Below are 23356 nucleotides of genomic sequence, written 5' to 3' on the forward strand. Positions count from 1 at the left end.
AGACAACAGCTGCCTAAATTCACAAAGTTTCAACATAGCATCATCAACTGATTATCTGAGCAGAGGGATTCGTGTGTTGCAGAAAGAGTCTTCCTAGTGATGAATGTCTTCATATAGTCAAAATAAAGCGTTGGCTTTTTATGGCAGCAAACACTGAAGTGTGTGGGAATGAGTCATATGACAGCTTTTGGCAAATAGCAACACCTGGAGCTACGTTGGCAGCTTTATCAGTGTTGGCCATGTCAGGGAGGCTTCACAAGCTGGCAACTTGTGGCAGCTGCAACATGACTCAGGCGAGACACCCTGATGTGCCACAATCCAAGCAGACCTAAGGAAAGAAATTTGAAGTTTTAATTTTTCTCTTTATGTTTCTCAAACTGTGAGGTGTTATGTAAGATCACCTTTTTTGAGCTTTCCATCATATTATAATGTCATTCCCTCATCAAAATCATACCTGGAGTGTTACTCCAGCTTCATTCATGTTTTAGATATCCTTGAAACTCCTGTACCAGCCATTGAGTACGGAAGCGGATTAGGGCCACCGAAAAAAAAAAGAATTCTAACTTTAATCTCAAAATTTTGACTTTAATCTCAGATTTCTCACTTTAATCTCAGAATTCTGACTTTAAACTCAGAATTATTATTATTATTATTATTATTATTATTATTATTATTATTATTATTATTATTATTATTATTATTTCGGTGGCCCTAATCCTCTTCCGTAACACAAATATATGAAACTCCTTTATGGTGAGTTTCAACCGCCTCTTGGTGCTGTCAGCATGTCAGGCGCAGCGCGGCTTTTGTGGGAGGAGAGATGACGACGAGGAGGAGGAAGAGGAGGAGGAAGGACGGAGGCAGCGGTCAGGGACATTACTGCGAACCAGGGAAGAACAGGCACGTTGCTCCTCGTCTGCTGCTGCTGCGGCGGGTGGTTTCATGTTGAAGAGGAGGAAAACGGCCATCCTTTCTCACCCCAAAGCGGATTTCAGTGACTCTGTGGAGCAGGATGTGTACTCCGTGCTGCGTCTCGCAGGTGAGGAACAATAGACAGGCGGCTGTCTGCTGTTGTCCACCGGGTATAAACGCTACAGCGACGCGGCTGTGGCGCTCAGCCTTGTTTACACTTCATGTCAGCATTAATTTCAGCTCGACCTTTGCTACTGAGACCACCTATTTTTGTCTCTCCTCGTGTCTGGTGGGGAATTTTTTGCTTGCCAGTTGTCCCGATTCACGCATAGCATGAAAGAAATGCGTAATTCACGCTCTGGATCCGCTCAGTAACGTCACTGCGGGATGAGGACAAAGCGAGCCGAGGCAAAGCTATAGCGCCGTAAACGAGTTACTATCAAAACTAGCTGGACTGGAGGGCGAGCAATGGGTTTTCAAAGCAAGTCGCATTCCTCTGGAAGCTGGCTGAGTTATAAACACCACCTCTTTGTTGTGGATTTGAGTTGTTTCATCTTTTCAACCATCTTCCTGTTGACTCCTAAAACTTCACAGGAAGCTGCTTTTACTCTTTTAGGACTATAATCTTGTTAAAATCTCTTATTCACACTATAGTGAAAGGATAGAGACAGTGTAGGCGAAATAATAACGTCTGCGTTTATATTTAGAGATGCACCAATCACTCCTTTCCTTTCCGAAACCAAGTTCCGATTTCCTTTGTGCTTTGACCTTCCAATTTTTGCCAAGGGGGGAGATTACTCATAATATCTTGTGTTTATATGATTGTGACAAACTTAGAAAAAGTGCAATTAGTACATTTTGTACTTGGATGTTTTTGTAAGCTGTAAACGGATAGAAACTTTTTTTTTCTTCACAATTTGATGTTCTGATTGTAGATTGGAGCCCAATTCTTCACTCTTTAACTTAAAGTGTATAATTAATTATTTGTTCTGAAAACAAATTTTGCAGAATATGTTGCAATAAGCTGTATGAAATGTATTTACATGCTGTCTGTGATAACTACATTGTAGGAGAAACCATTTCTTTAGTTAATGTGATTGGACATTGAGTAAAAATCCTAGTTGTTCTTTTCAACTTAACTAGCTTTATTCTGAATTACATAATATCAGTAAAAGTGTGATTATTAGTTATAGAAGGAATTGTGTTTGTATTTCAGTTGTGACATCTATGCTCATAAAAAGACTATGATCACATTTTAAATAGTCTTTGGCATTTTTATGGTAATTATTACCATAAATTATGACATTTTAAAATCTGTAGCGCCCATCCCTTGTTTGTAGGACATGTCCAGAGTTCACTGAGATTTAGAGAGGAGAGAACAGGAAGGAACAGTTGACAGAGAAGATGATGCATTTTATATGATTTGTAATTTTTAAATGTTGGCAGCCTTTTGGAAATGACTTTATTTTGATATTGTCTTAGTAATGTCAGCCATGCTAATAAATAACTGCTTTTAAGCAGCAGGGTAAAACTGAATGCTTCTATTATAGTAAAACTCTTAAAAAGAAATTAAAATCAGCTAAAATAGGGAAACTTTACAGAACCTTCGATCGGAAATAGGCCACAAAATTCTGATCAGTTTGTCTTTTATTTGAACATTAAGATGCTAGTGCGTGTTTGGTGTAACCTACATTTTCCTCCCTAGTTATTTTCTGTCGTCACAATGTCTCCAATACTCTTTGGGATTTTTAGCATCTCGTCTCATCCTCTAAAATCGGCAGCAATTGAGAGCAGGAAAAGTTTTTCAATTGGTCAAACACATTACCGACATGCAGAGTGGGACTGAATAACACTTGAAATATAATAGCCCTCTCAATATAGCATCCAAGCGATCCTCCGTGATACTGCTGCTGCTGCGTTGGTCTGGGCAGGAATTTAATTACACATTCACCCCTCATCTAAGGGGGAGCTTACTTCCATTTCCTGTGCCTTTCAAAGAGCCGGGATGATGGAAAAGGGGCAGGATTAGGAGAAAATGAAGGGCAAACAATAAGACCAGTTGAGAGTTACTGCACGGGGAGTGTACTAATCCCTGCCACAGACAATCCATTTAGTCCGTCACCATCTATTTGTGTACTTCTAATTAACTTTTTTCTCCATGCTTATGTGCCACACTTGAAGTTTTGAGAGGCCCTGCCTGATGTGTGGTCCGGCAATTTCCGCACTGCCTCCAAGGTTGGAAATTAGAGAAGAGCGACTGTTGTTTGGGTTGGATTCGAAGTGATAGAAGAAGTAACGGTGTGGAAGGAGATCTTTGAAATCTGTCGCTGAGTTTAGCAATCGATGAAATGTTGGAGTGGCAACAGGACCCATGGATAAGCTTCAGCCGGGTGTCCAAAGTGCTGTGTATGTTGGGATGCAATGCAGCACATGTCTGTAAGCACTGTAATGCGAAGGTGTGGTAGCCATGGTTGAGCCTCAGTAGTTAGAAGAAAATGAAAGGTTATTCTTTGAGACTCATGTTTTGCTATTCTGCTCCATCCTCCTTTCATCTCACACTTGTAAACAAACAATTATGTATCCATCTTCTTAATCATAGTGTATTATTTTATTTGTATTTTTTTAGAAAAGTCTAGATCTCATGTTTTATTTTTATTTCAACTGTATCACATGCTAAAGTTGTATCTTACACCATATTTCTTTTGAATAGAACCCCCTTTTGGGCCAGTTGTGCCTTCTTACATATGGGAGGTTTATATCCCTGCTGAAACAAAACAACAGAGCCAACCACCTGCACATAGACAGTATAATCATATAATACATATAAGCACATTTTTACAGTAAAAGTTAGAAAATTGCTTTTAGCCCTCGGCTGTAAAAGTTTGTACAAAATGTCTTGCTGGTGGCTATGAACTGAGGCATGACGGGTGCAAGCCGTGCCATGGGAGTTGGCTCATTTTGTCTTAAAGTGTCCTTAAATAAAACGAGCGTTTTTCACTTTTAAATCAGACATCTGTTTTTGAGGACAAAACACATTTGCTCTTTTTCTGTCATCAAGGTGGTCAAAAGTAATCAAACTCATTTAATTTAAAGGTCCTTTATAACTAAATCTAACTCTTTAACAAACAAAGAAAATGTGTTTTTACTTAGTTTGCAGCTCTCTTTGAGGAAAGACGGACAGATATTTCAATTTTTGCAATGTAACAAAATCTGCAGAGTAGTTTGCCTCACCCCGTTGTTGTATTGCCATAGCTTGCAGGATTTACGTTGCCCGCCGTCATAACACGGGCATGGCATGTCGTTAGTCTTCAGTTAACTCTCAGGAATTTTTCTGAAGTCAGCGGCAGCAGGGGTTTGTTTTCCCAGTGGGACATTACTGCCAGTCCTTCATTCCTGTAGTGTCCGTCTACTACCTGATGGCACAAATGATGTCTACAGTACTTGACTTTTCTGTTGGATTTTATGACTCGCAGTACAAAGAACAACATCAGCCAGACAAACCTTACCCATGCATCTCTAATTAGCCCTGTGGTGGTGAGTTCACTGGGACAAACCCTGTTCTTTTCCAATCTGTGTTTTTTTTCTTTAGGTTTTGTGTGTGCTTTTATATTAGTGAGCAAGATCTAAAGTCAATGATGCAACATAGAGAAATACTAGCTAACTCTTGTCTAATTTGTGTCTTTCCAAATGGAGGGCTGATAAAAACATTCACTTTGGATGAAAAACTGGCCTTTGTGTTGGCATAAACACAGCATGACTGTAGATTTTCCTGTATCTGTTGATCTCATATTGTCTCGTCTTCCTGTTCTGGTTCAGTCTGTTTCCTTTGTGACAAAGAGTTTCATCTGTGAGGAATTTCATGATCATTGCCCTCAGTTATTCCTCTTTACTGTAACTCAATCCTCCTTTTAGTTCAGCTGTTTCCACTCCCAACAAACTAAAGTTTCCTAGCTGCTGGTTGTATCCAGGGGATCCGTTTGCAAAGAGTAAGCAAAGATCTCCCTGTGTGTATAGGGAAACAGAGCACTGATACATTTTTGCTGTGTGTATACAGCTGCCTGGATATACAGACAATAGCGGGACTGTCACTCACAGTATGTGGAGTAATGGAGTCGTATGTTAAAGCTCTTTTGTTTCGCCTGCATCACTTTTATTTCACTCTGCTGGTTTCCTGTGACTGCCTCCAGCACAAAGCATTGATGTAACCTGAGAAAAGTGGGTGGGTCAGCAGTTTTATCTGAACCTTTGGTCTGGGATGATTCATTGTGACCAACTTATTACAGATGTTAAGAAGTGTTGTCACTTTGAGGAACCATACTTGGCCACATGATGCAGGATAAGTGAGAGTTACTGTTTGCGGTAGTGAAAATCTGGCTGCAGGGTTTTGCTGTGTCTGTACTGCTGCTTTTGACAGAGCTCACGTTAGGTGTGAGTCACGTCTTTTCTCACTGCCATGCTTTTTTTAATCTTTTTTTTTTTTCAGGGCCAGTGTGTTTAGGTGAAACAGAACGGTGTTGGCTTCCTGCGACCTGTATTTAACAGTATTTTGACACCTCTGCTTGTTAGAGGAACTGCCAGAGGGAGAAGCCCCGTACTTCATTGTAAATCTGGCTGGGATTTTCAGCCTCGCTGTGCGGACAGTGGCTGACCTGAATTTGTGAGAGGCCTGTTTGTATTGTGTAAGCGGTTGCTTCTCTGTGGCTACGTGCCGCACAGCCTTCTGGGTTTGACTGAGGTAAACTTCTCCGTCTGTTGTAGGCCAAACAGTGTCGTTGTTTTTATCACTTAGATTGGCATTAATAAGGGAGTGAAGAGTATAACACAGCAGGTATCATTAGTTACTGTAAAGAGGCCATACAGTCTGCTGTGTGTTGCAAAAACATCCATATTGGTTTCACGTTCTTTCCCATCTTAAGCAAATGTGATAGGCCACCATCAAGAAGATTCAAATGTAGTAGAGAGGAAATCTCCTTTCTGTTTCAAATGGTGTTATCACATTGTAGCAAAGCAGTATAATGGGAGCGAGTGGAGAAGAAGGTGAACTGTGGGAAAAAAAGAGAGAAAAAGTCAAAGAGATAATGGTTACTGTCCTAGCAACGCAATAAGGACTGATGAAGGGAGTGAAACACAGCGCTAAGATAAGAGAGTAGTAGAACAGAGTTTGTCTACACTGACTGTATTGTAAGATTTTCTCAGAATCTGTCCTTGGTTTGACTGAAGACAGGCGTGGAAAGAGCTGTGTGGGGGCCAGACTTGTGCAGTTCAGGATGAATAGCTGCAACACCATGACAAACGGCTGGGAGGCCGCTGATCATATTTAGGTTGGGGGTTTGAATTGCAGACAGGCCAACCACCTGTCATTGTACTGGTGAGGGGCACTAGCAGTGAGGGAGGCCGGGGGGTGGACGGCCTGTGAAGTGGGTAAGGTCAGCATGGGTTGCTATGGGTGCTCCTTTTGCATCTGTGTGGAGGAATTCCTCAAGACATTCCCATCTCTCAGGTCCCTCTCCGTGTTCCCAGATCTGCTCCTCAGTCTGCTCTTTGCCCGCCTCACTGTGTGCAATCTGCTGGCGAAATACCCCCTAACTAATGAAATCTAAACAACATCAGATCCTAAATTGTTCTATTTTTTTCTCTACTTGTATGCAGCGTTTTGTGGTTAATTAATTGCCCATTGAGAGAGACATGAGTCTGCAGCAGAGACTAAAGGTGACAGCTTACCCTGTTCAGCTGCGTGTATGCAAATGGAAACCAGGAGGCACAAGCATCGAATCAAGGCTAAACTTCATTCATCCTTCCTTTTTCTGTACTCACATAATCCTGCCCAGGGTCACCAGTCGAGGGTGGAGAGGTGGGCTGGTAATTATGGTATTCCGGTTATCTTGTTTGATTAACCAAAGCAGTTGAGATTCATTCAAACATTTATTAAAACAGGAGTTTCTGTTTTGTATTGTCCAGAGCAGGTGTTGATGACCTGCAGCTCTTCAGAAACTCAAAACAGATTTTTTTGACTCCAGGGGCCTTTATTTGACAGTGAGTGGACAGGAAGTGGTTTGTGAGAGAAGACGAAGACATTAGGCTAAGGTCAACGGGTTGGGACTCACACCCGTGACTGTGACACTGAGGACTCTGGGCCACATGATCTATGCCTGTCCCACCGCCGTGCCCAGCAGAGAGCTACTTTAACTGTGCTTTTACATATAAAAGTAATTAATGAGATTCTAAGTTTGCCAGTTTTTCTCTGTTTATAAATTTCTACAGCAGAATAAATCTAACAGTTTAAGAGATGCTTATTTAAAAATGCTCTTATAGTCAATGGGTCACAAATTAGGTGTTTTTTTTTTAGTTTATTTTAATAAAATAAACACCCTTTTATTTGGAAATAAAAGCAAAGTTCGTATTATGTATATTATGCATATATTATGAGGATAATGGAGACGACGATGTACAAACTCAGAGTAGCAATCCTGTGGTGGGCCGGGCAAATTCTTCAGATTTAAATTTTTTGTCTCCTCCTCTTGGCCTTCTAGTTGGAAAATTATTTGAGTCTTATCTAGTTAAACATTTGCTTTCATCTTTACCCCGACTAGCTCTTTAATTATGAATTTGTTTCCTTCAGTAACAGCATCTACCCCGAAAATTATTGTCAGCTGAACCTGGTAGTGTTTACATATGCCGCATACACTGATCAGAAAAAGATTGATATTTTCCTACTTGTTCACAAGCCAGGACTCATTTTGATTCAGCTCTTCTTCATAATGTCTGCTTTCCAAAGGCTTGATCCCATCTTTTAGACACGTTTTTTCATGTCGGATTCAAAAGGGTTTTGCTATTTCAGTCTGTTTAGTTTAATCTTGGTCTTATAGGCGTTCTCTTTGTCACAGTGTGTAAAGTAAATGCTCTCTCAGGATGAGCAACTGAGACAGAGATGCAGTTTCTCCTGCTCTAACAGACAAAGGAGACAGTTTTGGTTCTGCTTTCAATCAGGAATCTGTAAAGAGAGCCATCAAAAAGACAGCGCTCTGCTCTGCTATGAAAAGCCAGAGCTCTAAGCAACCATGTTGGAGCCCGAGGTGATGGATGGATAAATAGTTGGACTGGCAGCAGGAAGGCTAACGGGGAGATCTCTGGGCTGGTGAAGCAGGGAGACAGAGATGGAAAGCTTGATTCCAACAACGTGTAAGTTTTGGTGTACATTTGTCAGTCAAGTGCTAGAGGATGTTTCCACCAACAGGCATTTGTGCGTTAACAAAAAAAAATGCCATGAGGTGCAAAAGAGTGCTTTCCTATTAACAAAACTTACAAACACAGCAAATTCCTGCTCACAGGACAATGTTCTTGTAATGACACAAAGGCTTATTAAAAGAAAAGATGTAGCAATCACCAGATAAATATAGTGCTGACTTGTTTATGCTGGAAACCTACAGGAAGTGCTGTCCTTCTACTGCTCTCAGTCATGTGTTTCACAACTTCCCTCTGCAGTATCTGTGAGTGACAACATTGTTTGAAATGCATTTAAACCTTCAGAAAGAATGAAGCATTATCCAAGTTAATCTTTTCTTTTTGTAGTTTTTGAATCAGAAGTGGATGGATCAGATAGATGTACAGATGGAGATCACAGGATTGACCTCTAACCGCTGAGTGAGGTGGCTTCAGAAAGGCCTTGCAAATCATAGAGCGCCTTGCTTTCTAAATATAATACAGAGACCTCTTTTATGTAGTTATCCTCCTCCTATGTGACGCCCTGACAGAGGAAACAGTGCAGGCCTCTGTGCTCAATTGGGTTTTTATTCTCTGTAGTGACGTGCAGGAGAGAGGCCGTTTGTCTTTTGTGGCTGAAACCATGAATGACCAATATGAACAGTCACTTGTGGTTGTCTCCAAGTTTACTACTGGTTATGGAGAAGCTATGACTTTGTATTGTTGGATAATTCTCAGATATAGGAATGTGAAAGTATTTAGAAACTTTTCATATTTTTCAGGCCAGGTTGAATAATATGTCAGTGTTTTCAATCAATTGTTTTAGTTTGAGAGTAAAATTGGTTGAAAAAACTCAATTCCCTTCCAGCCTCTGATGAACCAAAGGTTGGTCAAAACAGCTTTGAAGCGTTGTGGGCAACTTTGACCCTCTTCAGTGTGTCTACATCAGGGGTCTCGAACTCCAGGCCTCGAGGGCCGTAGTCCTGCAGTTTTTAGATGTGCCACAGGTACAAAATACTGGAATGAAATGACTTAATGACCTCCTCCTTGTGTAGACCAGTTTTCCAGAGCCTTAATGACCTAATTATTCTGTTCAGGTGTGGTGCAGCAGAGGCACATCTAAAAGTTGCAGGACTGCGGCCCTCGACAACTGGAGTTTGAGACCCCTGGTACATGGAGACGACTCGTTTATAAGTCTCACTTATAAAAAGAGACGCACCAATCAGGTGTTTGTGGTAGATTTCCAGTCTTTGACTTTTGAAAAGCCATTATCAATTTTTGGATGATTTGATTTTTTTCTCTAAGAGCTTTATTATGAGAATACATAAAAACAGACTCGCGTTGTAAAACACTTAAAGACAAAATATCTACATAGTTGAGATTTTAAGCTAGCTTTAGCGTGTTATTTTAGCGATTAATATGGTTAGCTTGGCCAACATTGCTAAAGCAGCAGCCTCCATATAGAGTCCCTTTCTGCTACCAACTTGATCCACCTTAAATTTTAGCTGACAAGTCAAATAGTAAGGTGGATATTTTGACAGAGTGATCATCCTGTGTGAGGGTGTTAAGTTGCACAAAATTCGAGACCAACCTTCAGCTTTAGGAGAGAACAAACACAGCTTTAATTAACATTTGCAAATGGAGAAAACATACAAAGCTCACATCTCAGTGAGAATCGGATGAGTTCTGACTTGGGGCTGAACGTCCCCTCATCTACGTAGGACACATCACAAATTACGTAGTCACACCCCCTGGCTCAAGTGTCAGGCAAAAATCTATAAGTTACTTATCTGTAAGTTTCAGTTGAGCAGGGTTGCATACACATTCACAGTTCAACTTTAGCCATATTCTCTGTGTTTCTTGTGGATAAGACACCCTTTTAGGTTTGTTTAACGAAACATAGTAGATAACTTCTACTTTCTTTCTGTGTCCAAATAGGCGTTTATCCAAAAAGGCCTCTCTGCTGATGGCTAAACAGATACTAGTAACTGAACTTCTACAAAATAGGCTTATCACCTTAGCCATGTCTAACATTTCTAACTGCTGAACACCCTGTTCTTCACTTATTTGAGGAGGGTCAGAAGAGCATATGTCCTGTTGAGCTGCAACTGAGTGCAAAACTTTAATAAAAACATCATAAAGTGTACATTCAAATTTAATTAAACATTGTTAATACATTTTTCCTTCACAAGGGTGAATAATTTGTTATTAGATGTTTGTGTTTTGTGCCCTGGAGTGGTGTCCATTCCCATCTTCCTTATGTCTGTTACGATAAAGATAGAGCCACTGTGACAGACATTAGATCATTAAAATTGTTGATCAATTTGTTGTGTTCCTCCTCTGCACCTCACTGACTTCTTTGCACTTGTTCCTGCAGTCGGGGAATTTGTCAGCTGGTGTGAATCACTGTTTTTAAAGTGAATTTATTTCAGCAGGAATCCCCTTTTTTTCCCTTCTGGTTCCAGATGAATGCTTTATTCTTGTTTTTATTGAACCTGCTCTTACTTTTTATTCTTTATGTAGATTTTAATTGAATTTGTAAATGACTTTAGAGAACTTCTCTCTGGTCCATCCACCACATTGTGTCTCCTGATTGCCTGATTGTCAGTATTCATTACGTCTGAAATAAGAAGCTCAGCTAAGGGTGTCCTTATTGTATTTGTCCAGCTGGCCTGTTGCTGCGGCTCAGCGGCCTGCTCCTGCTGCTGTAACTGCTGTCCGAAGATCAAGCAGTCCACTGGAACCAGAATTATGTACGCCTTGTACTTCCTGCTGGTCACCGTCATCTGTGGCATCATGATGTCCCCAACTGTGGAGCAGATAATGAAAGACAACGTGAGTACAATATTGAAATAACTGATCATTTAACAAGCACATTTAGAAGGATGCAGACAATAATAAAGCTAAACTCTGGATTGTATTAATAGGATACCACTTTGCTTTTTGTTTTTAGTTTGCCGAATAAATCTCTGAGATGTGTAGCATTCCTCCCACTCTTTAAACAGAGAGTGGGAGGAATGAGAGTTTACTTCTAATAAATAACTTCCTCTGTTGTTCTGGGATGATTGCATAAGATCTCTTTAATCAACCCAAATTGGAGTTCATCATTGTAACTTCCTGCAGAGTATATACTACAGCTGTTATCTCATGAGTCAGGCCAACAACCTTTAACCCAGATTTTGTCTTGTTGTTTTCTGTGTAGCTGGCCCACCGTCTCTCTCTCTGCGTCTAGTGTTGACAAAACTTTGGGGCAAACATTCCCTGAACATGACCACAAAAACACTGTGGTCAAACACGGTGGTGGGAGTTAGATTATCTGGGGATGCGTTGATTCTTCAAAACATGCAGGTTTTGTTTTAATTTATTGAACCCTGGATCTTGCTATTTACCTGGAAATCCTTAATACAGAATATTCAGCAAGCAATTTCTGACCTCATAGCTCAAATCCACTCAGGTTTTGCATCAGGACAGCAATCCAATATTTTAGTCAGTTTATATAATAGTATAAACTCACTTAATTTTATGTTGGATTTTTGTGATCCAGTAAAAAGTGATCCAATTCATACAGGGTGCAGTGCAATGTGTTCACTGCACAACAACACAAGACTGACCTACAAAAAAGGCCAGGAAATAAATAAATAAATATATATATATATATATATATATTTTTTTTTTTTTTTTTCTTTTTCTGGCCAGCAAAGGATTGTATAAAGGAATACAATGCTGATTGTTACCATGACAACAGCCAAGCTTCCTTTTCCAGAAGAAGCTCCGTGGTGACAATATTTAACCACTCGTCTTTCTGTTTTGTGTATCCCTTTTCCAGTATTTGTTAAAGATTTTGACAGGATCCCCTGCTGTGTGTTTCTCTGTGATACAAGGATTCTCTACAAAAAGCCAACCCAAGCACAAAATGGCCTCTGATAAACCCCTCCACACTTTCAAGCAGACGCTGTCAGTGACACACTGAGCACAGTGGGAAGTCCCTCCTAAGAGAGCGGCCATTGTGTGTGTGGGAGTGCTGGTCTCCTCTAAAGAGATTTACAGCAGTTTGAAACAGTTCAGCCATTCTTCTTGTAATCACAACACCATGGACATGCTAATATGATCCTTAATGGGAGACAAAAGCTCCAAAAAAGGCTTTTTTTGTGTGTGTCATGATCTGGCTCTACATGCTGAAGAGATGACGGCTTAATCTGCCTGAATCGAACATGTTCAGCTATCATTTATCACCTGTTGAAGTCCCCAAGCGGTGACTAGTACAGTCAGATGATATTTTACACCTTTCTGAAGAGCGCTGGATTTCATTAATCTTTTCTTTTGAAAAAGACAAGCTTATTTTCATACATATTTATCTTCAAAAGCCTGCCTTGGGAAACCCATTTTATATAATAAACCATAATCACTAGAAGGATTGACAGGGTAAAGTTTGTACCACAATCATTCAAAGTATTGTCAGTGTTTGGTGCTACAATTTGAAGTAGCAATTAAAAGTTTTTGTAAAAAATGTGATATTTTTCTGACAAATTATACATTTTGGTTACTGCTTTTGTTATCAGAAAAGTTATTTTAAATGTAACTCACTTGGAAAGAAAGGCTTTTTAAAATTATTTGTATTTTTATCCTCTTCGTACTAGTTACTCACTCGAATAGAACGGGGAGGCATTAATATAAACACTACACACATTTTCCACTACTGACCTGGGTAGTAGCTGTTGAATGTCTTAGAATTGAGATTATTTGTGTCATTTACTGATTGTTAACTGTGTTCGAACTGACATATACAGGTTCATTTTATGGTATTTCATGTAACATCTGCTTACACTTATACAATCTTAGAGCTGACAAACGAAGCACAAATGTATCTTCAAAGCATCCGCTTTTCTATCAGTAGGTCTGTTAAAATTAGACACACACCTGGGGAAAACATTCACACACTTTTGTGGTACATACCAGTGAGTTCATGTGTGCAGAGGCTGGGCTGGCGCCTGTATCACCATCTAGAGAATTAGATGCAAAAATCTAGCTTGTTGTACAGGGTGTACTTGCCCAAAAGGATTAATATGTATCGTGCTCTAATTACCTGGCTCTCTCTTCAGCTTTTCAGTAAGTTAATAGACTCCAGCGCCGTGCAGCTTTATATGTGATCTAAGTAAATTACCCTTGAGTTTCTGAGAACTGAAGGCTGACTCCAGCTCCTTTGCTTGGGCTGCCAACAAAAGAACTGGGTGATAGAAAAAAGTTACCACTCTTATTTTGTTTTCCATTTCTTTCCCATTTGACTTGGACTCTCGTCTCTCGAGCTGGCAAGTTTGTTCACCATGGGGCGTGCTGTGGTGGCGCAGGGGGTTAGCACGCCCCACGTTTGGAGGCCTTAGTCCTCGACGCGGACGTCGCGGGTTCGACTCCCGGTCCCAGCGACCTTTGCCTCATGTCCTCCCCTCTCTCCTCGCCCTCTTTGCCTACTGTCGCAAAAAAAATACGAGCCACTAGCGCCGCAAAAACTCTTCGGAGAAAAAAAAAACAAACAAACAAAAAAGTTTGTTCACCATATATCAGTCTTCATTCTTTGTTTTTTAAATCCAGAAGTTGTCTCTTCTGTTGGACCTCAGCCCAATTTCCTATGAAAGCCACGCCAAGTTTCTCATTTTTATTACTCACCCTTGCTTTGCCTCTCCTCTTGTGATGCGGTTTTTGGAGCATAAACCGTAATCCCCCCCTCCTCCCCCCGTGTAGTTTGTTCCGTCTCTTGTCCCTCTTCACATTTTTCTGACTTGGTGACAAAAAGCATTTAATTTATTCATCTGCGGCCTTTGTGTGTGTACACTGTCAGTTAGTTTTAAGGCCCCTCTAACAGGCTGCAGAGAACCGAGGATGAATGAGGGCTCCACAGAGAGACCGCGCATTTGTTGCTGCTGCCTGTTCCGTCTTTCAGCTGCTTTAGAGCCGTGACACAGAGAATAGACACTATTGGGCCCTTTCACTGAGGCCACACTCAATACAAACATAAGCAGAGGTGGGTCTCTGTCCACTGCCACAATGATCTAATCCTGTTTTTTTTTCTTCTTCTTTTTCTTTTTGCTCTCTGGTTTTGCCCATCAGATCCCTTTCTACAACGAATTGTGTGAGAAGATGAATGCAGGGGAGAACTGCAAGACTCTGGTGGGATACTCTGCTGTCTACAAGATGTGCTTTGGAATGGCCTGCTTCTTCCTCTTCTTCTGCATCTTCACGCTTCGGATAAACAGCAGCACAGGCTGCAGAGCGGCCATTCACAACGGGTAAAAATGAGCTGCTATAGTTTATGAAATATACAGTTGTCTTTAAGACTGAAATGCAGCCCCACACCTCGTGGCGGGGCGCTGTTTAGAGAAAATACATGCTGACTCGGCCAGTTGTTCACAGATTTTGGTTTCACATTTATTGACTTCCAAACAGAAAATGAGATTGAATAAAACTAGAATTTTTGAATAAAAATCTAATTGTTTTGACTTGTAAATATTTTATGATGTATTCATTAAGTTATTGAAATATGATGCATTTATCACAATCATATTTACATTTTTACATATGAATATTTACATAAATAGTTTAACTGATATTGCATTAGTTTAGATTTTAAGATATATTTTTATTTCTTGCCTCCCTTGACGATCAGCTTCTGGCTGCTGAAGTTTTTCCTGCTGGCTGGTTGTTGCACTGGAGCTTTCTTCATTCCCCAGCAGGAAACCTTTCTGGAAGGTAAAACGCCTTTACTGCAAAACCAAAGTACTTTCTGCTCTATTCCTATAAAATCTGTTGTTAGGGCTGCAACTAATAATTACTCTAATAATTGATTATTTTATTGGTTATTCTGATGATTGATCAGTTAATCACATAAAAAAAAACAGCAAAGTTTTTATTTAACTGTTAAGGCCTTTGTATTTGTTATTAAAACACATTAAAAGATGTAAATAAATAATTCTATTTATTTTTGTAATAAGAAAACAAGCATTTTGTTGCCTAAAATTTTATAACAGTCCTTTGGTGTTTGTTTGAATACTTGTTCTAAAGGAAGCATCTGGAGCTAAAAAATATTTCTAACATCAAGATGTGAAAAGCTCAGGACTTAATATCAATACTCGGACTAATCTGTGGAGTATTTTTTGGATTAACCAATTAATATTTGGATAACAAAAGGTGCATAATAGGTTTTTTTAACAACATTTGAACCAGGTGAAGCTCAAGCTGCCACTTGAGGAAGTTTGGACAGCACTTATTTACAGATGAAGTGTTTTTTTCGTAAGCTTCTGCTTGTGGCAAAATATACACATTTTTGTACAGTTTTGGTTTAATTACTGCTGTGAATATGTTGTTCTTTCAGCAATTGGCCTATTTTGAGTCTGTATACTCAAATACAATTGTTTACAAAGTTTGTTAATGATTATTCCAATGATTGATTCATCTGGAAATCATTTCAGTCATGCCTGCTACATTAACACAATTTTGAATGACCTGAGTTTTAAAGTCTGCAAAAAGAAATATTTAACTTCTGATAAGGATGTGATACTAGGGGATGTGAAAATACTCAGTTGGATAAAGTTAAAATAAAAAAATAAATTTGGTTTCATCCCTATTGTCGTATTGGAGAACGTTTATATTTAGTATTTTATCTTCACATTAGGTCATCTACGAACCACAAACCTCAGTGTGTCTTACAGTGATTTTACGTTGCAGGTCAACATGAAGTAGGATGTAGTTATAGAGAACGTAGGATTTTCAAAATCTTTTACCAACAAAATGAGAAAAATTGTGTGAGTTTATATTCAGCCCTACTCTGATACCTCCAAGTGTGATGCAATGATGCATTTAAATCCACAATGACCATCCTTTCAAAACCTGCCTCTTTATTTGTTATTATTCAGTTTACCTGAGCTCAGAATGTTATCTTGTCACCATTTCAACATGTGTCCTGGTCTCTGTTTAACGTTACAGTGTGGCGCTACATTGGAGCTGCAGGTGGAGCCTTCTTCCTGCTGATCCAGCTCATGCTGCTGGTGGAGTTTGCTCACAGATGGAACACAAACTGGTGAGAGCTGAACAGTGTGGCTGTCATTGAAAGATGAGTGCTGACCTTTATATGTTAGAGAAAACCCTAAAATGTTATTTACTCTTTGGAGGCTCTTAAAAAAAGTTGTGACGAGAGAAGAAGACGGACAGCTTTGTATTTTAATGGGGCACTTTGTTCAGCAAAGATGCATCTTCCAGAAAAGTTTCTGGTGGATGGTGGTAGATTGTTTCCAAGATGTGTGAAGGTTTCAATCGACATAAAATAAAATGTGAACCTTTGCTTGTCTTCATGCCACTGTATTAAAGGTAAAACTTCCAGACAAAGTAAAATGAAAGAACCTGCGCAGCTGTAAACCTTTCCTGTCATGTTTCCATGGTGATGCTGCAACTCATCACACATTACTCTGTCTCCCTTCCTGTGAATTTTCCTTTAGGTCATTTACTCCTGGGTTGTATTTTTGTGTATTTTCACTCCTGTTTTTCCCCCCTGTTAAATTATTTTCATTCAGTTTGTATTCCCTTATTAATATTCTGTTGTTTTTTCTGTTCCGCTTTTTGCTTTGTCTCCCCCCGACGCCCTTTCTGTTTCTGCCTGCAGGAGTTCAGGTGTGGAGTATAACCGTCTGTGGTACGCGGCGCTGGCGTTGGTGACCCTGATTCTGTTCAGCATCGCAGTGGGAGCGGTGGTCTTCATGGGCGTGTACTACACACATCCTGAGGCCTGCTTTCTGAACAAGATCTTTCTGGGCATCAATGGCAGCCTCTGCTTGATTGTGTCCCTGCTCGCCATCTCCCCCTACATACAGAAATGTAAGAAACTTCAATACAATTCAGTCGTTATTGTTTATAATAGTGTTTCTTGTTATTATGTAGTTCACCATAGAAATTTACCAAATATCTAAAAACAATGTAGCTAGAATATTCTGATTTCTTGAACTTGCTGCAGTGACAGATGGAAATGTTTTGGCTATGTCTCTGCCAGCTTTGCACATCTAGAAACTATAATTGTTGGGTGAAATAGTCAGATTGGATCGAAAGGTTCTATGAAATGTCTAAGTTGGATTCAGGTCTGGCCTTGTACCAGGTTGCATAGTGTGGATCCAAAAAGTTAGATTGTTGGTCTTCTTTGTCCAGAGCTCCTTCTTTGATGTTTTCTATGTGGCTTTTGCTAAACAGAACTTCTTCTGGCTTCGTTCTGTTCACTTGTTCAAGGATTCAATGATTTTTTTATTGACATACCAGCTTGCATTTGCTTATTTGTGGTACAAAATTTGGACTTACAGGCCAGACTTGGGGAGTGTACAACTAACAGTTGTTCAGTTGTTGACATCTAAGCTGTGCATCTCTGCAGCTCCTCCAGAGTTACCAGGGGCTTCTTGGCTGTTTCTCTGATAAACAATCTCCTTGCCTGGGTCCCCAATAGGTTGATGCTATGTCTTCATAGGTTTGAGCTTGTGCATTGCTCTGATGATGAGTTGAACAAAGCTTTGAGATATTGGATAAATTATTTTATAACATAACTCTGCTTTAAACTTCTCCATAACTTTCTCACTGATGCTTCTGCTGTGAACCTTGGTCTTCTTGGTGTTGTTTGTTCACTAATCTTCTCTGACAAACCTCTGAGACTTCACAGTTCAGCTGGATTTACACTGAGATTAAGAGATATGCAGTTGGACCATTTATGAATTATGTGACGTGTTTGATTTTATTTAGACAAGCTAAGGGTGGCAAACACAACTTGCAATTAAGTCAAGTTAAGTTTATTTGTGTAGCACATTTCAGCAACAAGGTTAAAACAGCAATAACCAATCATAAAACAAGCATTAAACATTACATTTTGTGAATACCATCATCAAAATATATTAATCAATGCTGCAGTTATTTTTTATCAAGGCAACTCTAAACTGGTGGGATTTTAGCCTTGATTTAAAGGAACTCAGTTATGCACTACTTAGTGTTTGTCAAAGACTTAAAATCCTAATAAAACACACAGATATTTTTTTATTAGGATTAGGACGTGACAAAATGTGGGGTGTGAATACTTTTGTAAAGACCTATTTGAATATTTAATTGAAAATGTCTGTTCTTGCTTTTGCTTCTGCAGTGCAACCCAGATCAGGGCTTCTGCAGCCCGGCGTCATCAGCGTGTACGTCATGTACCTCACCTTCTCTGCTTTCTCCAGCAAACCAAAAGAAGGTAAGAACAGAAATATCTGTACCAATCTGTAACAGTCTGTAATTAATATTAACAATCTGTAATTAATTAATACTAACAATCTGTAATTAATACTACCAATCTGTAACAGTCTGTAATTAATTAATACTACCAATCTGTAACAATCTGTAATTAATACTAACAATCTGTAACAATCTGTAATTAATTAGTACTAACATCTGTAATTAATTAGTACTAACAATGTGTAACAATCTGTTATCAATACTAACAATCTGTAACAATCTGTAATGAATTAGTACTGGCAATCTGTAACCGTCTGTAATTAATACTAACAATCTGTAATTAATACTAACTTAGGTCAATTGATTCACAAGTTAGGTTAGCATTTGATAATTAGCTTAAGCTAGTATTCGTTGCACTGACACAGTTTTACGTTTATAAATATGATAATATAAGCCATAAAATGTAAATGTTCCACTCTACATTTGAGTCCTTCATTGGTTGTAGATATGTTTTAGTTTTCACATATGTGTTTCCACATGTTTTCCTCTGCTAGTGATTGAAGTCGATGGCGTGAACAAAACTGTCTGCGTATTTCCCTTCAACTCCGGGTCAGAAAGCGACAAGCAGATCGTCACCTTTTTGGGAGCGGTGATCCTGTTTGCCTGCATCATTTACTCCTGGTAGGAAGCAAACATATTGCATGTTATCGGTCACAAACCGAAGCAGTTGTAAACATGTGCTGAGCTGTAGCCTCCATTAAAGATGAACACATGTCTTCCTCCAGGTTGGTGTTGTGACAGATTAAAGACAAGTTAGCAGCTATAAATAAACCAAACTTTAATAAAATACAAAAGATATTTTTTGAAGATTAGACAGAAAAAATGCATACAAAGATTCAGTCAGATCTGGTATACATTCTGGTTGTTATTCACAAATTTTCAGAAAGGTGATAATCTTTCTGAAAAGATGATCTCTATTTGGCAGGTTAAATTGTCTAAAAATGGAAAGTAAATGAGGAAACCTGAGTATTTCCACCAAAGCAAACACAGAGCTTTAAGAAGTCGTCTGCTTTCACTAAGCTTTAACAGAATCACCCGTCACTAGCTGGTATAAAAACACTTTTAGTGGTTAATCCCTTTAAAAATGTGAACACAGTCAAAAGATATGTATTTTCTTTGTTGTGGCATTGATCCATGTATACTGCTTCCTAATTCCTAAGCTTAATGTTGACATGAGATCATAAACTGAGGCAGCGAAATAAATAACTGCAGTAGTTTCAGTTTCTGTTTCTAGGGAAAAACAAAATGACACAGTTAGACTGTATACATGTATTTTCCTGGAAACCTCTGGCCCGTCTCAGCCTTTAGTTTTGTTTTTCTGACTAAGGAAGAGCAAACTGCTTTGCAGGTTTCTAGTTAAGTTTTGGTTACTAACTCTGTTTCTTTTTGCTGATTTTTCAGACACATTGTTTTTACTAATGCACATGGCAAAACAATGACTGAGGATCAGTTGAAGAACAAGAATTGGTTGAAATACCTTTCTTATGGTGTTTTTCTTTAAATTTTCCTAACAAAACGAACGGACAAAACATCTGTAAAGCAGATACGTTTTTAACTGAGCCTTCACTGAATTCATACAGTGTGATGCTTATCTAAAGAAACCCAACTGAACCTCAGGAGCACTCAGGATGATGAGAGAAACGATAACGACACAGGCAGCTCAGTTTGTATTGGCTGGCTCTGGAAGGCTCCATCCAGTTGGCTGTATCTGAGCAAAAAGCTGGGGGAGACACAAACTGTGGCTCTATGTCTTTGTTCACATGTGTTTCCCATCAACTGGAGGCATCCTGTCTCTTGTGGTCGCGCAGGCTGCTAAAACGGCAAATTATCAAGAAAAAAAAACAGGGTGATGGAATTATAACCTTTCTCTCTATTTTTGCTCCTTTTTCTCTCCTTTAGTTTAACATCGACCACTAAGCGCAGCTCTGCAGCTCTCCGGGTCTATAGGAACAGTGAGCCAGAAACTGAGGTAAACACACAAATATTCAGACCTCACAGGGTGCGTGAAGCTAAATTAAAATACAGGCTCGTAAAAAAAACCCCACAGCAACAGAAAACCCCCTGTCCACTCGCTTCAGACAGATGTGGCAAATTGTACGTGAGGCGTGTGTTTTTGTCCCACGTATCTGGTCCCAGCTCAGCAGTAACGTTATCTTTCCTCCACAGAGAGCTCGCTGCTGCTTCTGCTTCGGAGATGACACAGGTGAGGAAAGTCTAATCATTTGTCCTTCACAGTCAGAGTCCACAATCTAGCTGCTACTTTGGAGCTAGATTGGGGATGGTGAGAAAGCATTGGTCAGCAAACACAGATGATGTCACTGTTACTAGGAGGTTATTGTTACAAAGTAAAGCAGGATCTGGATGAGGGAGGAGCATGTGTTGGATCACACCGCCACCTGCTGGAAGTACACATGCACTTAGAAATACCAAGTCTTCTCATTAAGGATTCAGGCGTTTTAAACTTTACATGCGCTGCTGATCCTCACCTTTCATGCATGATTGTTGTTTTGTCTTTTTCAGAGGATTATGAAGAGGAGAAGACCACCTCAGGTCAGAGCGTGGTGTACGACGAGCAAGATAGAACCATCTACTGCTATTCTTTCTTCCATTTTGTCTTCTTCCTGGGCTCTCTTTACGTCATGATGTCTATCACCAACTGGTTTCAGTAAGTAATAAGCTTTTTTTTTTCAATTTTGTTTCAGCCCTCTGTTTTTGTGTCTTTATGCTTTTTTCCTGTTTTTTTTTGTGCGTGTTTTCTCGGGGGACTGTACCGTCGACTCTTTTACCAACTGCCTCTGATCTGATACTTTATATTTTGTTGTCTCAGCTTTTACTCTGGTTAAAATCTGAAGTTCAGTTCCGATGGTTTTCCTGTTCCTCTGCCTTTCCCAGTTATGATGACCATAAGATTGAGAAGCTGCTGGACGGCAGCTGGTCGGTGTTCTGGCTCAAGGTGGTGTCCTGCTGGGTCTGCCTCTTCATCTACATGATGACGCTCCTCGCTCCCATGATGTGTCCGAAGCGCTTCGAGGCTTAGGTCACCTTCTTCTCTCAGCCTGAGCTTCTCTGATGGATGAGGCTAAGGGACCACCGCAAACCCCCCGCCTGCCCTTAAAACACAGCCCTACGTTACCCCCAACATTCAAAGTGGAGGATTATCTGTCGCCTTTTTGTTTTATATGTTACAGTCTTTGTTTTACAATCTTAAGCTGGATTATACAACGATGGTCATTTTTTAACTCTTTTAATACCACTGACTGTCTTTGTATTTCCAACAGGTCTGGAGTTACAAAAATAATACCTGGAGTTGAGTTACATTGAAAACCATTGAGCCTTTGTAGATTCTCTGAAGTGGACTTTTGTTGTATTATTAGAGTTTGTTTTTATTTTATTGTTTTCCTTTTATAATCTCAGCCAGATGCTTCAGTTCTGTGAAATCAAACCATCAAGAAGTTGTAGCAAAGGTTTATATGTTGTGGGATACATTTAGTTGGAGAGATGTTACAGAAGACGTATTTATTTAATCCCGAATTGAAAGGAGATCTATGGTGTGAATTGAGCAGGTTTGGCCTCTTAACAATGTTTAAAATCTCATTCCTCAGGCTTATGTTTAAGCTCTATGTGTTGTGATTTGTTATATATTGTGTTTTGTAGTTTTTCTATGCAATAGAACAAGTTGTTGATATTAGACACCCACCGTTGTGAAGTTTCCACTTAGATCACAAGGGTAAAGTTTTACTATCGCCAGTGCTCCCTTTGAGCCGAAACCTTTCTTAGAGAAAATCCATCTCACCTGTGTGTTTCCAGTCATTGTCATGCATGGCAGGAGGTTTTATATCTGTAAAGTGCCACCTCTCTGGAAGAGCTCCACTGAATCAACAATGCATTTGCCAAAGGTAGCCAGCAGTACTGCTCACATTGTTTGGTCTGTTGCAGAAAAAGATACAACTCTGAACATTATGTATTTGCTGACTCATGTAATCACAGTTAAACGTTTTAAGCTTCATCATCATGATGTCTATGAAAACGCCGGCACAGCTGATGTCAAAAGTGATTTATTCAACACTGGATGTTGAATTTAGCCGAGTTAAATTGTATTATAGAAAAAAAATGACATCACACTGCAAAGCTGTTTGCTTGTGCTGAACAGTTCCTTCAAACATTTCTTTGTCTGATCTCTCTCTTAACATGTTTCAAAGAAGGAGACAGAATTATACATAGCAACAGAGCTGACATTTTATTTTGAACGTATGCTTCATTGTAAACTCTTCTGATATTCATTTGTTTCTGCATTTCAGTGATTAATGTGAATGTAGAAATTTAATGGTGCTTTCAAACAGGGAAAAAAACCAATAAAGTAAGACATTGAAAACCACTGTAAACGAAGGTTTCTGACTGACAGTAATTTGACCAAAATGTTTGAAATGCAAAGTTGTAGATGACATGACGCTCGCGTTATTTCAATAAAACATGCATAACATGCCATCAGAAGTTGTTTTCTGTGTACAGGTCAGTAGAAAAGTTCAGATGAGACATACAGTAATTTAGGGCCTTTATTCATTATACAACTTCAATAAATTTGAATTCCTCGTGGATTTTATCTAGGTCACACAGGGTCAGAATTACATATTGTTAAAAACAAGGTCAGAACGCACAACTCTTGAGGACGAGCTGCATATCTGGTCCATCGTTCAGGAGAATATACAACAAATTATAACCTGCACTTGCTTTTCTTCACTTTTTAATTCGAGTCAGGAGAGAAACTTTAAACTTGTAGATGCAGAAATTTCTTCCACTTGCTACCAGTTTTGATAAGAGCCATCAGTGTCCATCTAAATTAAGCCAGAAGCTTGCTTAGAAACATTTAATTGAATACCAGTGAGTGTACTTGCATAGTGTAACTTAAAAGTGAAATTTGGAGTTCAAGCAAGCATTTCACCTAGTTGTCATCATTCCA

General features: G+C 39.4%; 1 protein-coding gene across 1 annotated transcript; it reads left to right on the plus strand.

The window, feature by feature from the left end:
• The first annotated feature begins 836 nt into the window (after positions 1-836).
• serinc5 (serine incorporator 5) lies at positions 837-22884 on the plus strand. Its single transcript, XM_028033862.1, has 12 exons — positions 837-1039; positions 10780-10947; positions 14215-14393; positions 14771-14853; positions 16087-16180; positions 16760-16971; positions 18266-18358; positions 18894-19020; positions 20299-20368; positions 20566-20602; positions 20920-21064; positions 21292-22884. The coding sequence occupies exons 1-12, from the start codon at positions 1013-1015 to the stop codon at positions 21434-21436; spliced, it is 1380 nt and encodes a 459-aa protein (XP_027889663.1). The 5' UTR covers positions 837-1012; the 3' UTR covers positions 21437-22884.
• The last annotated feature ends 472 nt before the right edge of the window (positions 22885-23356 follow it).

Source organism: Xiphophorus couchianus, chromosome 12, assembly GCF_001444195.1.
Source record: "Xiphophorus couchianus chromosome 12, X_couchianus-1.0, whole genome shotgun sequence".
Lineage (NCBI taxonomy): Eukaryota > Metazoa > Chordata > Actinopteri > Cyprinodontiformes > Poeciliidae > Xiphophorus > Xiphophorus couchianus.